Source organism: Euprymna scolopes, chromosome 18, assembly GCF_053919585.1.
Source record: "Euprymna scolopes isolate OS-2025 chromosome 18, ASM5391958v1, whole genome shotgun sequence".
Lineage (NCBI taxonomy): Eukaryota > Metazoa > Mollusca > Cephalopoda > Sepiida > Sepiolidae > Euprymna > Euprymna scolopes.
The window spans coordinates 22,757,474-22,776,168 of record NC_136499.1 but is presented as its reverse complement, the minus strand read 5'-3'; the positions used below and the strand labels follow the sequence as shown (position 1 = coordinate 22,776,168).

The 18,695-nt window shown below is 35.4% G+C and overlaps 1 protein-coding gene across 1 annotated transcript in view; it reads left to right on the top strand.

The window, feature by feature from the left end:
• Nucleotides 1-11,279: 11,279 nt before the first annotated feature.
• Nucleotides 11,280-18,695, top strand: part of LOC145297521 (methylglutaconyl-CoA hydratase, mitochondrial-like) — a 53,137-nt gene continuing 45,721 nt past the window's right edge. The window contains exon 1 of the mRNA XM_080143430.1: nt 11,280-11,912. Within this exon, the coding sequence (XP_079999556.1) occupies nt 11,756-11,912 (157 nt within the window). The 5' untranslated portion in view covers nt 11,280-11,755. The remainder of the gene's footprint in view (nt 11,913-18,695) is intronic.

Here is an 18,695-nt window from a genome sequence, read left to right as displayed (position 1 = left end):
ACTATCTTCCCTCCCTCATTTTTCGCAAAAGCACGACGCCTGTAAATATGACAACGGAGAAGAATGTTATTATTTCTTTAGTCAGTATTTGAAACTGTCTGTAATGTTGGGTGTAAATTCACATCATTTGCACACGGGCGCATTTTAAAGGTTGCATTATAATTTTTAAGCAATAATATCAGAAACGGCAACAAAATACGGTGATGTTTATTGCAATGTAAAACTATATACTAACTATCCGAACGAGGGGAATGAGGGTTAATTCTTATTTTAGTTACGTAAATTATTTATTGTGAAATCGGTTTCGGTATTTTCACTCAAATAGTGTGTTAATAAAAAAAATTACACACAAAGGTGCTTACTGCGCTATTTTTTAAATGGTATTTTCACGCTAAATTCAATTTTTACGATATATTTGTTTGTTAAATTGTTAGGTGAAAGTACAGAAAAGTTACAAAACGCTCTCCCCTCCCCATGTTAAGAATACCTTTCTAAAGTCGTTATTACACGTATTTTAGCGCGATGACATAGATGCACAAGTACGAAAACAAGTTTCACTGCGCGTTAAATGCCGAAATGAAAAGTCGCAAATTACTCTGAACTAGAAAATTATGAACTTGAATTATCATCCTTAGCTAGTTCCGGTCTCGGGGACTTTTAATTTCGGCATTTCGTTTCACGTGTACGGTGAAATTTGCGATAACGTTTTGCTTGTTTTAATGTTATTTGTTTAAAATAGTTGTTAATGGTAAAACCTATTTTATTGTAAATAATTTACTTGATTAAAATAGAAATTAACCAAAAGTGATCTCAATACTGTGAAATTTCGAGATGCTTCTTGAGTTAGCGATCCAAAAATTAAAATTTGGTTAATTCCTATTTCAGTCACGTAAATTCACTGGTAAACAAAAAGAAATTAGAATCTGAAAATGAAATCCATCTTGCTCTTAGAGGCTACATTATTTTTTTTTTCAAATTTGAATTTAAAAAAATATTGCGTTTAGTTATATTTTTTCTTTTAAATAATATTTTCAAAATTTATTTAAAATGTTTCAGTGGTAAAATGTCAGTTTTTCTAATAAAATCATTTTAATTTTAACAACGAGCATTTCATGTGCAGTACATGCAACACTGAAATTTTATTTCACACAGCTTGTAGTGACCAACTAAGTCAAATTGCTTGTCAAGTAAGCAGAGGAATCTATTCGGCCAGATATGTTTTCCAAACTGTATTAACAATACAAATCCATAATAGCAGTTCCATTTATGCCTTCTACTTAAATACCATGTGAGAACAATTTCCCCATAATCAGATTTTAATGCAAATGGTTGCATGTTGTTACGACAAAGATTATTCTGGAACTATATCCAGATATCAGATTTGTCCAACCCAATAGACTGTGTTGACACACCGAAGCATTTTGCTGGAACTGTTGTAATGTTGTGACCCTTTTGGGGTGTGATCATAGTATAGTATCTGTGTTAACTGTAGCAAGCAGAGCCAAGGGTCAGAACAGTATTATTATTATCATTATTATTAATTGATTCGAGTGACGGCTGGTTGCTGGATCAATTATTATGATTAGAAAAATAAACAATTTAGTTGGGAAAAATGATTGACATATAATAATATCGCAAAAGGAATTTGAAAATAGAAAATAGATTTAAACATGATTTGTTGTTTGCATAAACAAATAACTAGATTGGGGTTGCATCAGCTGTTGGTCTGAGGCATGTAATGAGACACGTTATGGAATGTAGGTTTAGGGAGATTGTAGAAGTCATTAGCTGGACATTAGAGAGAACGGACATCTCAAAAAGGGGAGTTAGTTTCTCCATGGTACAGGGGGCGGCACCATTTCAGGCAGCCAAGATTTAAAAATGTGTAATCTCTGGAGATGCCGGCCGTATTGTGAAAATAAATATTCGTAAATAATTCAAGTATGTGTTGTGCTATTTACAGTTGTTAAAAAGAACTGTTTGTCTATAACTGTTTCGGGTCCTGGATATGACAATAAACTATATCCGATGGTGAGGCCCTAGCTTGTGGGCTTTGGGGAGTATGGAGTCACCCTTTGATTGCCATTGCTCCCAGGTCCACTCTGACGCAGAGTGATAGTACCTGTTAAGGTCCCAACTATGGGTTAAATAGAAACTGACTTGAAAAAACATTCTATTAAACTCTTCAAAATCACTAGATTCAGCATTAAATGACCTAAAAAGGTTGATATGCCATAAAGCAAAAACAACCATCCATCCACAACTGTTTCGATACGTCCACGTCAATCGTTTCCTGTTAGAACTGTTGCATAAATGTTAAAATATACACATTAGGCGATCAACTAAATGATACAACGTATATACATACATGCATTTACACGTACATGAATATACAAGTAAAATATAAAACCCAACTATTCAACATGTATGCCATTATAGAACATATTCATATTCATATTCATACACACAACGTAACACTGTCGGGATGAAATTGAAACTGGAACTGAGAAAGACGCAATTCAATTTTGCACCGTTTATTAAAATCACTTTCAAAATAATGTCCACGTATTATTTCAATAAAAAAAACGGTTTTACATATTTCCCATGATGCCACAGTGAGATTCTATTTGCGAATTCCAATAGTAATTAAAAATCAAAAGTTAATGTTTGCATCAGTATGGTCTAAATTTTTTTTTTTTTTTTTTGTGAATGTTTTGGTGCTTAAATTCCAACAGTAGTACACCATTATCAATGTTTCTTGCAAATCTCTGTGAAACAATTCCCTTGCTGGTCGCATAAAGAACCAAGATGTTTGAGAAAGTGGTCCAAGTGTGAATACAGGTAGTACATTTTGATACTGATATTGTTGTTGAGGTTCTTAAAGGCCACAAGCATGTTTGCTGCGAGATCTTTATAGTTCTCCACTTTTGTGTTACCTAGGACATTCATCATGACTTGAACGCTTCTTACTCAACATGATTCATGATTTCCTCATATGCAGGAGAGTATTTTGATCGGCTAATTTGAGCACCAATCAAAAATACCAGCCTTTATTTTTTCAGTTACCAAATTGGGAAAGGTTTTGTAAAGAAACTGAAAACATCGTTCATCTTTATCTAATGCTTTTGTGAATTGCTTAATCAAACCAAGCTTTATGCGAAGTGGAGGAAGTAGAATGTGTACCTTGTCAAAAGTCATACATGTTCATATGACAATTTTCATTCATTTCAGAATTTTTAAAATTTTATTTTAATTCAATAAATGTTCAGATAATTAATGTTTTATTTTTTTGTTATTGTATTACTTTAGTGTATTTGTTTTGATTTTAACTAAAATTTATGCAAAACTTAGACATTTTTGCATGGGGTCTTCTTCAATTGTCTCTCCCTGTTCCGAAAGGGAGTTCTTAAAAAATGAAAACAAAAAAAAATATTGTCCAAAGTAACAGTCATGCACAAGTGCCGATTTGGTGGTTGTTTGAAATAAGAATGAAAATAGGAAATCACAAAACTGAATTTCCATTAAAAAGAAACAGTATGTACATAATTGTCATGTCAAAATTAGTTTAATATTACATCATTATTGCATAAAACATGTACTTCTCAACTAATAATACGCTATTCGAAAGCTCTTTGTTAAAACTCCTGTGCTTAACATTCACAGGGAACATAAATTGAAACAAATACATTGAGGACATTGCCAAGGTTGCTGTGAAGAAAGTGAGCTCTCTCTACCGTGCTAGAAAATTACTTATACTTGAGAGTATCTTATATCTCTAAAAAGTCACCATTTGCCCAGGCATGGAGTATTGCAGCCATATCTGGGCTACTATATTTATCACTGTTAAATATAGTAGCCCAGATATGGCTGCAATACTCCATGCCTGGGCAAATGGTGACTTTTTAGAGATATAAGATACTCTCAGGTATGAGTAATTTTCTAGCACAGTATGATGGTCCATAAAAAGAGTCTCCAATCTGATAGGTCGAACGCTATCAACCAAACCTCAACCCCAGTCTCATCACTGCAATGTTGCATCCCTGTGCCTGTTTTACAAGTATTTTAATGAAATGTGCTCTGATAAGCTTGTAGCAATTGTACCTCCTGGACGTAAATATCCTCGACTAAACTGACAAACAGCAAAATTCCATCCCTACACTGTAAAGATCCGTAGATGTCGGAAAGCCTAGAATGCCCAATAAAATTTCGTAATTTTTGGATACATTGTTTTTGCTTAAAAGGAGATGTTAAAACATTTCTGCTGTGGTTTAACCACAAACAAGTACCTTATTTTCCTTAATAATTAATTTTCTACTTCATCATTTTTCGTAATTTTTGGATATGCTACTAATTTCGACATGACAATTAAGTAGATACCATTGGTTTTAATTGAAATTAATTTTTTTTTTTTTTTTTTTACAAGGGTGTCACCAGGCTAGAAGGCCTCTCAAGGATAAGAGTTAATAAGTGTACGGTAATCACTGAGACAACAGCATAGTAATCGTTAGTGATAGAAATTGGGTATGATTTGATTACTTAAGGGGACAGCTCAACAAGAATTTGTTTATATTGGACTCGAAGACGACCATGTTGTAGTTTGCTGGAAAGCAGGTCAGCAGAACAGAGTAGCAGGGAGACCCAACATTGCCCATGATTGAATGATGATCAATGAATGTTTCACACTCTCATATTTTCATTGTCATCAAAATCGGTGAAATTGCCCACTTTTCAATCAAATCGATGGATTGCTTGCTCTAGTTGGGAACCCACTATGTTGCACCAAGACGAAGCTTCACATGCTTCTTGCAGTAACTTAGTTCACAATATGTTATAGTCTAAACTGCATTATAGAGAACCTACTGTTGGTTTTATAATTATTAAAGAAAACGTATCCATTAAGCTGTTGGCGGTAGCAGTGCAGTGAATGTAGTATTTACATGTTGACTCATAATTGAACTAAATTTCTAATCAGCAGTTTCTTTCAGCCAGTTAGAATAATCCAACACATAGTGTGAAAAGCTGAACACAGTGTCTTTCTTTCCTTTTTTTTTCAAGGAAGTCACCACTTATCAAAGCCTGAAGGCCACTCGAGGATAAGGTTTCATGACTATAAGGTGACATATTTTGTAGTGTCGTTACCAAAATACATTTTTTGGTGTAACAAATATATAAAAATGGGGGGGGGGGGAATAAAGCAAAGTCTTGTGATTAAAGGCAAAGTAACAATAAATAAAATATACAAAAGGAGCAAATGAATAATAGACCCGAAGAGTATATCAATTTAGTCAAGTTTTCTTGAAAGAAACAAAATGCTAATTGCTTTTATTTTCTAAAGCAAGGGTTGACAATTAAACTTAAGTACCAATTGCAAAATGTAGGCAAATTTTTTTTGGATATATTTCTTCTCTTTTTTCCTTATCTTTTCTCTTAAGTTTGCTTCACTGATGCTGATGCTGTTGGTCATGTGACTAATTTCTGCCTGTTGATTGAGCTTCACATTCCTGCGTTTTGTGATAAAATTCAAGCTGAAGTTGGCAGTTCGAACTTGACACTTGAAATGTGTTGACGTGCTATCTTCTATCCGTCTAAACAGGATGTTTAAGTGTTGAAGTGAACTCATCTAAGTTACCTGGCAGAGTTTATATTGTTGAAGTGATTGTGTCTAAGTTACCTAACAAATTTTTATCTTGCTGAGAGAAATCTTCAAGGAAATTCAAGAAATCTGTTGACTTGGGAATTAAATATGTTGGAAAAATCCCAGCTTGCAGGAGAGAAGACACATGTGGGAAATATTCTCACTAGGAAAGGTTGAATTGGAAGTGTCTATCACTATAACTAGATATTTTTTCTAAGGCCTGAAGAAAATGGATGCGTCTCAAGTTGCAGTTTTTCTAAGTCAAAAGAAAAGAATATTTATATTCTGAGCAGACTCAAAGAAGCAATGAAGAATTTTTTTTTTACCGGACTTGTTACCTCTTCAGAGAATGTTATTATATTACGAATTATGTGTATTTTTTTTGGGGGGGGGGGGGTTATTCCTTCAGGAAAATGAGGAAATAAATTCCTCACTATAAAAGAACACTCTTGGAACATTATTTCAGATAATAAGTTATCTTTGTCTGCAGATATTTCAACTAATCTACTCGAGAGTACTTTTATTTTAAAATAGACGACATTACAAAATGTAAGCTTAAATTGCAAACAAAGAGACCAAATTTTTTAAACTTTGCTAAAGTATTTAGACCTTTCTAAAAAAAAATCCTATGTTGGTTGATATATCATATCACAGCAGTAAGTAAAAAAAAAATACCTTCTTAACTTGTCCGTCTTTCTGTCTTTCTTTTTATCTTTTGAAATTGTTACCACACAAAGGACTTTCTCTGAGAGAAAAATCTTAGCAGCAGACAGCTCGTGAATTTTTTTTTTGCTATAAGTTTCTTTTTTTTTTTCCTAATAAAATTGTTGGTTTGTTTATATATCACCAAGTCTTTTCCCTTTCTTGTTGCTTTTCTTTGTCTTTGTATTGGTAATGTTTTTATGCATCGAAGTGACCTTCATTGGAAGTGATGATAATAATTTTAACAAAAAAGATTAAAAAAATAGAACATACAAAATAAAAGGGTTTCTAGTTGAGAAACTATTCTAGAATTAATTCTATCACTTGGAACGACAAAGTTAAATTTATTGTCCAAACAATGGTAACAAATTAAAACGGGAAAATATTGATTGCCCCTTTAAAATACTACAAAAAAAAGAAAGAAAGAAAGTCTTACTTGATATGTAAAACCCTAAAAGGAAAAAAACATGTATAAAAGGGTCTTTAAAATTTTGACAGGCGCTCTCTCAATCTTCTAGAATCTTCTGGTTTTAATGTTTTTTTTTTCTTTTAAAATAAAAATGTCCTTACAAGAAGAGAATTTTGGTTAAATTGTCTTCCAAGACAGTTTTGTTGGGGTGCTTGGTCGGCATTCACCGATGCCTTGTGTCACGGTTGTGATGTGAACATAGGTAAATGTTTCCCAACCCCCAACAAAAATATGAAAATAAAAGGTTGTCAGAAATGGCATTAAGACAAAGGCGAATTTTAAAAGTTCAATATGACTTTTATTTAACAATATAAGAAAGGCGAATGATGTTATTGTGTTGATGTATTTTTATTTGTGTGTGTGCTGGTTTAGCACGAGAGTCATGAAAGTGATAAAGCTGAAATGTTCAAGAAAGGAATATTTTTGTAATAAAGTTAATGTTTGTAATTTCTTGTATGGTCGCTAAGACTCTCTCTCTCTCTCTATATATATTTGTATTTAGTCTGACAGGTCCTGAATTAAATGCGTAAATTAAAGTAAAGAGAGAAATCTTGCTCTGACTGTGGCAAAATGAAATAAGAAGGGTAAATGTTAATTCTCACTGCCTTGGTACTTCCATGTGGAGAATTTAGGTGCATATATGCATTTAACGTCCACATGGACGGAGATTGACGTTGGTGTCTACAGTATGCTGCTCAAACTGATTCATTCGGGCGCAAAAATGCCCTTTTTATAGATCCAAACCGGCTCCAAAACTGCTGATATTTTGACTTTTGGAAAATCGTAAAAAAGATAATCTTCTTACTTTTCTCATTGGTTGCTTGTGTCACGTGATGGTGCTTTCAACTACGTCCATCAAAAATATGTTATTTTAACTTTTGTTATTTTCGGAAAAGTGCGTGGACGTATTTGAAATTGTGCCGTTGCTGACAAAACATATTTTTTTGCAAAATGTACAGGGAAAATTGAAATCTATAAAGGATCCTTTATTTGCGCGTGAGCGTGTGTGTAAACCAAGGATGTATGCAGAACCAAAACGTTGCTTGTACAATCACTTAATATTTGTAACGAGTCGTTACAGTTTCTTTCCTTAAGTTACTTTCCTGGAGAACACGTGTTCTTTCGCCTTCTTGTCTGACGGGCTGGCAAATTTGATTTCTGTTTCTTACAGAAAATATCCCAGTTTCTTTGTTAGTCATTTTTGAGACTAATAGTTTCCCAGTTTGTAAGACCTTGTTGCCCCGTAATTAACTGGAGATGGAAACGTCTTTCCCTAAAGGAGAAAAATCCATAACATAATGTTAACGTGAAAACAATTTTTGACAGAGCACGAAGCTCTGCATCTTTTCCAGAGACTGGCAAACTCGAACTGAAGAGAACGGGCAAAAGGCCCTTTCTCACCTTCTCACTCTTATCAGGGCAAGGAAGGTGACTGCTAAAAAGTAATGATGATGATGATGGTGATGATGATGCCAATCACACCAGGTCAAGAAGTGTAGGTATTCTACTTCACAAAGGTCAAAATGGACCGAACCTCCACCCTACACTCCAGGCTGCTAGGATTAAAAAAATAAAATTCTCAAAAAAGGTGGTAGTGTAGTAATCATTAATGGTGTAAGTTAGGTAGAATTTGATTATTTAAGGAGACGGTTCAGCAAGAATTTGTTTACATTGGACTTGAACATGAACATGAAACGAACCATTTGGCATGTCAGGATAGTTTTGATGTCGGCAGCGTCAGTGGTGGTGCATCGGTAAGAAAGCTGGTCGGGTGTTGAGCAGCAGCGATCTAAGTTTTGGTCTAGCTGGGTGAGGGGTGGTGATACAGGGATGTGGCTTAGTGCGTGCGGCGATCCTTAGTAGCTGGTGTCGCTAGTGAGCTGTTGGTGAGCAGTGATGATCTGGCGGTGGCTGAAGGGGTTTTATCTTTAGGGCTTGTGTCAGAATCGTGGGTGAGATGGCAGCAACGTGGCGGTGTTGGCTGCATGTAGTGATTTCAGCATCTGGTGTCGCTAGCGAGGGGTTAGCTGCTGGCTGATGATGGAGCGAAGTTCACAGCATGCCATGTTAGGACCGATCTGCCGGTTGTCGAAAAGGCTGACGCTTTTATAGTCACGAAGCGGACAAAGTAGAGAGCAAAGAGAGTTTTAATCGCTGGCTTGAGTTTTGCTTTTTGATTGTGTTTGTTTTTTGTACTTTAATGCGTTGTAGAGAATCGTCTGTTTGGTGTATGTATGCATGTGTTATATCGATTTAAAGCTAATAAAATTGTGAATGTAATCTAGTCGGTGTTGTATGGTTGCAGTGTTTCATGAAATAGATATTCGTGTTTATATGCTGTAGGAGTTGCGTTTACTGCGATGTTTGTGGTTTGTATTTCTTTTTTTTATGTACGGCTTTCTCTGGCGGTTTTCTTTGTTGAAGTGAAGTGCAAGTTATTCTAATGATGTGTGTATCTAAAGAAATGGGATTTGAAGTTGTTGTGTGTATTTATTGTGTTCATTTGCGTTGTATTGACGAACGGCTTTGTCTTAGAGTCACCATTATTGTCACTGTCACTGCCCCTGAAGGTTTCCGGTTTATTCATGCAAATATGGAGGGATATGCGATATAACAGTGCCCCCCCCCCCCAAATCTTGATCATATTTGCACGATAAAGTTTCTGAAACGTGTGGGCAGTTGTCCCCTTGTTGTTTTTGCTGGGATTTTGATAGGAATGTGAAGTAGGCATGGATCTATATGTTGGATATGGTCTATATACATTGTGTTGCCTGTTACTGCGGATGTAGCGGTTGCTGTTGCGCCAGTAACGGTTGTAACTGCTGCTCTGGTAACTTTGGTCGTATGATGGTGGCTGTGTGCGTCGAAACTCCTTGGGCGGGTGTTGGTATCTGCATCTGTATTTGAAGCATAGGAGGTCTTTGAGATATCTCTGACATATGGGGAAACGTTGTTGCTGTTGACGAGCATTGTATATGTGATGACTATTATTGGGTTGGGTCAGATGAGGCATCACATCTCGACCTGACCGAAGGGAAAATCCTGGTTCTCCTCTTCTGGTATGCTGTTGTTTGTTGTTGTGACAAGGGCTTGTGCTTTGTTCAAATATGTTTTCTCTTACATGTATGCACGCACGTATGCACACACACACGCACGCATATACACAGCCTCATACACACACTCACATTCATGCGCATACACACACCCTAGCTGTGACGTCACTTCCTTTTAAGTGAAAAACAGACATGCGCACCCTGAATCCTAACTCCAGTATAAAAGTCAACAAAACCTGTTAACTTCCCTTTTTCATCTGGACCTGCATTCAAGCTGCTTAGTCGACGAACCGACTGCGTGTTCTAACGTCACTTTCCCTGCTACTCTAATGTGGGGCAAGCGCAAGCACACTTTATACGCTTTCTCTCTCCATGAACTGGATTGACTTTTCTCACTCTATCTCCCCTTCACTTTGGCCCATCGACACAGACATGTGCGCGACGTTCTACTGAGCTTAACCCTTTCTTTCTACAGATGGCTTACCACTTCGCGTTTCTCTATTGCATTCCCCCTTTCCTTCCACGCGCGTAGTCGTCAATGGCTGAATGAGCACATGTACACCGAAGACTTTCATTTCTCAACAGAAAATAAACGACATGTTTATTTTATTCCAGCATCTGAGTTCTTTGTTTCCTTCATTCAATTCGTTTCATTATTTTTTCTTGTAGCGAGTTAGGGTATTTTATATCCTGGTCCACAACAGCTTGCATGCACCGAATGTTGATATCTGCAGTTGCATCTGAAGCAGGGGAGGCCTTTGAGGTATCTCTGGCATACGAGGAAACTTTTTGGTTGTTGACGAGCCTCTCAATGCTGCTGTTGATGTGGGTTGATCTGTTCACTAGTGCTCGTACAGTTCGGGTGTCTGTTGGGTCAGGTGTATTTGTTTGTTGGATTTCTCTGACTCGAGTGGTGTTTTTGAGAAAGAAATGCGGTATCTTGGAGGTGGCGAAGTCGGATTTTACACCATGATCCAAGTATCTCTGAACCTCAGATGCTGTGCCTATTGCGTTGTAGTGGCTGTCCATTGTTTTGACAAGGTGGGGGTAAATGTGATAGTTCCATGCTTTGACCTTTTCGATCATAAGCATTGCGCTTATGATCGAAATAAGCCTGTTTCCGGTTTATTCATGTAAATATGGAGGGATATGCGATATAACACTATGATATTGTAGTCAGCCGGGAAATGGACCAGTGGAACAGTGTTCCACGGGTGGGCAATTCTAGGAAAGAAGCTTTGTTCATGGAATCTGCGTTTAGATGTAGGCATAAATGGAGAGTGGAAGAAATTGTGGATAGTGATTGTAGCTAGTCGAGTGTTTTTTTTTTTTGAAAGTTTGACAAGGGAGAGGATCATGGATTGGAGCTCAGACGAGCACTTGCCATGAAAATAACGATAGAGCAAACACCGGCTCCGGCTCGCAACTGCTCTTCAGTGTGAAAGCTCGTTTTGCTTTCCGTTTATTTTGGTTTTCTACATCGAAGCCCGAACATGTGTTTTCATAACTCAACGCATATTCAAAGTGTGTATTTCTCACTAAAAATGTGTATTTTAAAAAACATTTTTTTAAAACTCGAAATGACTTTTCCTGTAATAATATTTAACAAAAAATTAGAACATTTATAATATCTACACAAAATTATTTTTCTCTGTCAACTCAATACGGTATTTAATGACTTTACCAACTAATACTTTATTATGTATTTCTTAAAAAGAAAAAAAAAATGTAAATTAATTCATTTTTTATTCAGGTTTTGCATTTTTATTCTTGTTTGAGAAACAGATAACTCCGTCGACCGGTGATCACGACGCCACCTTGCGGCGGTCGGGATAAACAATTTCAACGTGATTTTCGTGCAACGTCGTCAAGTCTGTGGCACATAGCAATACAAAAATGATACTGCATCGAATTCTTAATATTTGTACACACCAGAAAAGAAGTCTGCTCTCTTTAAAGCCGCACCGATTCACCACAGCCCGGACATGTGCGTCGACTACGAAATCTGCAAACGAAGAATTTCAACTCCAATATTTGGATGGAGAGAACGAAGGTTAGTCTCTCTCGTGATTTCATTTGTTCTTGTTTTTTAATAACCTTTACAACCTTTGACCTTTTTTATTTAAATTTTTTTTTTTTATTCCTTTATAAGTTGAAACCGGCTTTTTATTTTCTCTTTGTTTACCCAACGAGAGTAAACCAAATAGGTTGCTAGTGCAGAGAGTGATCCGCGCTATTTTTTAAAATCGTATTTCCAAGTTTAATTAAAGTTTATATGTTTTTTAAAATTCAATTGTAAGGTTGAAGTATAGAATAGGTACAACACACCCTCCCTCCTCATGTTAAGAATGGCTTTTTAAATAATAACGTTATTATTTACGTCCGGATCGGATCACTCTCTGCACTATTACCCAAAATAGTATTGCTATCCAACGTACTTTTAGGATAACTCCTATTTCAGTCACGTAAATTCTATTCGTTTTGATGCTTCTACAGAATTTCAACCGAACTGAAACTAGGATTTAACTTGGAAATACTATCAAGAAGAAAAAATAGGTTGTATGCACATAGATTCGAAAAAGTTATCAAAAAAACAAATATATAACAAATAAAGTTCAATTTTTACGACGTGCCCCCACTGCCCCAGTGCCCCAGTGTATTATAAACACCCCAACCTCCCCATGTTAAGAACGGCTTTCGGAATAAACACCCCCTCCCCCAACCGCGAAAGCCGTTCTTAACATGTGAAGGTTGGGGTGTTTATAATACACTGGGACACGTCGTAAAAAGTAACCCAAATAAATGTTATCAAAGGCAAGATAAGTTACTTTTCTACCTAACTGGATAATTAGGTATTATTTTACTTTAAGGCCCATTTCACGTTCGTACATAACAAAATATTTGTTTTTGTAGATTTTGGTGTGCTAAAAACGAATCTGCAAACCGTTTCCGTTGCAAAAAAAAATAGTTTTCATGACATAAAGAAAGTGGGTGATCACTTTTCCATGTAAATTTAACTTAAAATGAGCACCCACTTTCTGGCCACCTGAGAGGGGGGGCATTTTTGTGTGTTTATTGACTAAAAAGTTTTTATTTGGTTTCTTTTGCATGGTATTAACCCTTGAACTTGAGACTCTTTTCTATTTCACAGCCTAGCCTTCGTTTAGCTACGCGCGAGCATAAATGAAGGTGTTAAATGTGCACTTGCGTACCAAACTGCCTTATCACAGTGTAGTATTGGCGAAAAATTAAAATTCGACAAAAACCAGTAGTTTTCCAAATATTAAACCATGTAATTCTATACGTTATCACAGGTGGTCATTTTGTACGCCCAAGCGCACATTTAACATAGCGTAAACGAAGGTTAGGCTGTGAAGTAGAAAAGAATCCCAAGTTCAAGGGTTAATACCATCGTGATTCGTGCACGCTTGCGCGTACAAAAATGGCCCGCCGTGATAACATAGAATTACATGGCTTCATATTTGGAAAACTACTTGTTTTTGGTCTAATTTAAAATTTTCGCCAATACTACACTGTGACATGGCAGTTCAGTATGCGAGTGCACATTTAACAGCCTTTTTATGCTCCCGCGTAGCGTAAACGAAGGCTGGGCTATTAAATGGAAAATAGTCCCAGATTTAAGGGGTTAATACCATACAAACGATAAATTTGCGACGGAAACGGTTACCATATTCTTTTAAAGCACACCGAAACTACAAAAACGATTTTTTTTCTATACGAATGTGAGATGAGTCTTAAAGTAAAATAATACCGATTTTTTCTTTATTTTTTAATTTCCTTGTGTCTTTATTGAAAGATGGAAACACAAAAAAAAATCGAAAAAACCTTTTAGCCAATAAACCCTAAAAAAAAATGTCCCCCCTCTCAGGTGGTGAGAAAGTGGGTGCTCATTTTAAGTTAAATTTACTTCGTAAACTTATGACCCATTTTTCGATAAAGTAATTTCTTCATATCATGAAGACTATTTTATTTTTGCGACGGAAACGGTTTGCAGATTCGTTTTTAGCACACCGAAATCTACAAAAAATAAATATTTTGTTATATACGAACGTGAGACGGGCCTTAATGTAAAATTTTACCGATAATTTTTTAGTGTTTTTATTTAATGTAACATGTTTATTCAGCTTGAAAAATATAGTGTTTTTTACCGATGTATTGGAAAATTAAAAATGGCACTGGACTGTTGAACACGGTAAGTTTGGGGAAAATGAGTTAAAAATAAAAAAACGTACAAGATACTGTTAAAAACTCTCTCAATATATGCTACCATGACATAGGCTGACATACATTTGGTGGATTTTTAACAGTATTTTGTATAGTTTTTTATTTTTAACTTGTTTTCCCAAACTTACTGTGTTCAACAGAGAGTCCGGCACCATTTTTAATTTTCCAATACATCAGTAAACATTGTTTTTCAAGCTGAATAAACATGTTGAAAAACTGGCTCGGTCTATCCTTTTCTCAAAGGTAGATGGGACTCTCTAAAGCCATGGTAAGATCCCGTCTAGTGATGGCATCATGATAAAAAATACTCTTGATAGCCCTTGAAGCATCAAGTATTCAGCTACCGACAAAATTCGAATTACACTACAAACTTGTGTAGTAAGTTCAATTACGGCTACAGCTGCACTGATGGATGGATATATTAAAAAGTGGGTGCTAGTGCACTTATTGATCCACGCTATTTTTTAAATCGTATTTCCAAGTTTAATTAAAGTTTTATATTTTTTTTTATTCAATTGTAAGGTTAAAGTACAGAATAGGTACAAAACACCCTCCCCTCTCCGTGTTTAGAATGGGTTTTTAAATATTATTTCAACACAGATCAATAAGTGCACTAGTACCAAAAAGTGTGCATATGTACAATAATGCCTTTCTATATAATAGGCTTTCTTAACTACTACAGAGAAAAGATTGGTAGAGACCAAGTTTTAAAACTTTGAGCCCAATTGTGATCCTTTAACCTTTATTGTTTTGGGATCAAATCAAATTAAAAAGTTTGACTCCTATCCAAGTAACATACATCTAAAATTTCAAGTGTTTAGACCCAAAATTGGCGGAGGAGTTTGGTAGAGTCTGCAAAGGTCAACTCTTTCAACTTTGACCTCTTGGCAGCCAAATTTTCGCCCAAAAACTGATTAAAAAGCTTGCTGCATGTTTGAATACCCTTTATGTAAAATTTCAAATGGCATAGTAATTTGATAGACCGCAGAGGTCAAATTTTTTTAACTTTGACCCCAATTGTGATTCCTTAACATTTATGTTTTAGGCTCAAATCAAATTAAAAAGCTTGACCCATGTCGAAGTAACCTACATTTAAAATTTCAAGTGTTTAGACTCAAAATTGGCAGAGGAGTTTGGTAGAGTTTCCAAAGTTCAAATTGTTGACTTTGACCCCTTAACAGTCAAATTTCTGGCCAAAAACCGATTACACAGATTTTCCCAAATCTCAATACCCCCTATATAATGTCTTGAGTCTGTAGACTGAAAATTGACAGTTATTTGGTAGGGAAATACACACACACACACGCACACATTTATAGATATATATAAAATCAGTACAAAATTTACTTACCTTGAAGTTATAAATAAAAAATGGGCATAAAATCAATATTATATTTTATAAAAAATCAGTTTTTTTTTCTCAATAATAATAATATATATTATAATTATTTAAATTACAAAAAAAAAAATCAATTCTAAAAATAATTAAGTTTTAAAAGAATTAAATAGAATTAAATTCCATTATTCCACGATATGAAGTTTTAAATATAGATTTTTGAGTAAGGTTTTCCAATTTAAAAAAACAAACTATTTTCATATAATATATAAAAAAAATGATTATTGGCAATTATAACAAAGCAAATTTAACTACAACTTGAAATTATTTTAATTGTTAAGATGTTGATTTCTAGGGTGGGGTGAGGGGTCAACTTGATTTTAATGCCTATTTTCAAAAAAATGTACGGAGGTTTCTAATTAATAAAATTGACATAAACAATAGCAAAAAAAATGCCGCTTCCCTGATTCTATTAAAGCAATTAACGCCTTCCGAAAGTAAGTACACACAATTACATGTAAACAGAAAATGATGACGTGGCTGATAGTGTGTAAAATGTTGATGATTTTACACAACTTGTTAAGCAACGATGAGCCTGGCCAGTACCAGATGGGTGACCATTTGTGACTTCCAGGTGGTGTATATGCTCTCCGCTTATCTCGGCATTATTTCTAGTCGTCCTGGACTTCTCCTTGCCACTGAACTCAAGCAGTGCCGATTCAGGAGAGGTGTGGTTGGGATTTGTGCAACCCTTGCCACAGAATTACATGCACAGCTGCCCTTACAAGGGGTATCCTTTGTCTTTCGAGACTGAACGGAGCCATCTGTTGATAAAGAGTTATCAATAAGTCGAGAAAGAAGCTAAGTAAGGAAGAATGATGACTCAAGTTCATAATTTTCTAGTTAAGACTTATCATTCTTCATTAGCTACCTAAACAGTATTATAACGTTTAATCATCTATGCGAAATGCGTACCTAGTGAGTTGACCAGAAGAAGAAAAATAGCAGATATATATAAATACAGGATATAAATCAAAATTTATAGGCCAAAGTTTACAAAAATTTACCTTTCTTTCTCTCTCTCTCTCTCTCTCCCCCCCCGCTTCCACCATCTAAGTAAACATTTATCTATCTGGACAATTGTTTTAGTGGTTTTGCTCACTTTAAAATGTTTAATCGATTCAAAAAACAAAGTGTCTCACGTTTATGTAAGAACAAGAAAAATAGCTGCGTGCTTGGTTTATAAAATTCAAAATTTTGAAAATGACACGACTTAAAATTAAAAAAATTATACAAAATACTGTTAGAAACCCAATAACACATACTGATACTATTCCAAAGGGTTTTAGTACCTGGGGGGAGTGGAAACAGATGGATACATTTGTAGTGGCTATTGTGAGGCGATTTCAATGAACGCTAAAAAGCAAATGGCTTTAATAGCTTAGTCTCTTTCTTTCTTCACTTTATTTGAATGCACATTCTTCGTCACTTTTTTTTTTTTTTTTTTTTTTTTTTTTTTTTACATAGGCATCACCACATTATCAAGGCCCAGAGGCCACTCAAGGATAAGGGTTCCAAGTATTTCCAATCATTGAAAATCGTTTCAAACCCCAAAAGTAATAAGTCTATGTGAAAGAAATAAGTCGATATGAACTAAGAAACTTTTATAAAACAAGAAAATAAACAGCCAAAAGCTAGACAGATTTTGTCAGTAGGCTGCATTGAAGAGGACTCCAAGAATGTCGTTCAACACCTTCTCCCTTTGGCTGAGGAAGCAAGGCGAAAATATACCAGTCTTTGTCTTGTACATGCATTCCTACACACTAGCAAATGGAAACGAACTGCTACTCACAGTTATGCATACATTAATGAGGACAAAATGATAAGAAAATTGAAAAAAAAATGATAGAATCGTATTTTCTGGTTATCTCTCCTATAAAACTGAATCACATGCGTCAAGACGTAGGTCGATCCACGTAGATTCCTCAAAATGCTTATATAATTTTATTTATAAAAGCTCCACTCAAATATTGAGTGCTTTTGAAATACAACATTTTTTTTAGATTATGTTATATATATATATATGTGTGTGTGTGTGTGTGTCCCTAAAGTGCTTCTCTGTGGGAACTGGCTAAAGGCGTCTCAAACTAGGCTTCTTGGATGTTTGCAAGAGGGACATAAAGCAGTGCAAAATCATCCTCTGCACATGGAAAAGCCTGTCTGACAATTGCCTTGCTTGGCGACTGGCAGTACGACAAGGTATGTTCAATGCAGAAGCTGCACATGAGGAATCAACAAATGTGAAGAGAGTCGGGTGGAAGCAGATGCAGCAGCCTCAGCAGCCATCCATCTCCATCTGCACCAAGTGCAGTATGAACTACATTATTGTCTCTTGAGACGGACAGTTGCTGCCGTCGACAATATATTAGACATACCTGTGACCTGTTGAGCCAGAACGACTAGTTATTCTACTTTGAAAATTTAAAAACTGTCCCATATTTTAAGACCTTCTTTTTACATAACTAAAATGATGAATCTCTTTACTTCTATGTTATTATTATTATATGAGTGTACTCTCGCAGTTAGAAATCATGGGGAAAAATGCTTTGCCATTGTTCGCACTAATATTCCTATAAAATAACGTCTCAGTTGGTGAAGAAAAGAAAAATAAGAAAATGTCTCAAACTGGAAAATTGAAAAAACAAAACAAAGAAACTTATTTTGCAATCTAGTTTACCCATGTGTTGTGTATACAGACACATCTGCATAAAAACTGCTAAAAAAGAGTCGCTTCTTCTGTAAATACTCGCAGACATTAAAAAAATATTTGCACTGAATGAATATGAGACAGGATGAGAGGAATACATAAATACGAGGTGTCTTCACTAAGTTTCTAGACTTATTTTGTAGTCATTTAAAATTGTTGTTGACTTGAAAATTTAATCTTATGAGATGATTGACCAATTTTTATGATTTCAGGTTCAAATGAACAGCTACAGCAGGAACTGGAATACACCCTACTAAAGCCTGATTGTCACAGCTGGTGAATTTCAAAAATACAATCTGGACATAAGGACACTTTAGAAAAATGATATGCAATAAAATTCTGTTTTTAACTTGGAAAAAATGCCACATAAACATATGGAATGTTTCAGAATGTTTTTGGATCATCTTGCGTGAATCAAGCATCAGTTTTTGAGTGGCATAAGAGATTCAAGGAAAGCAGGGAGTCTGAAGGATGATGGAGAGGTGTGG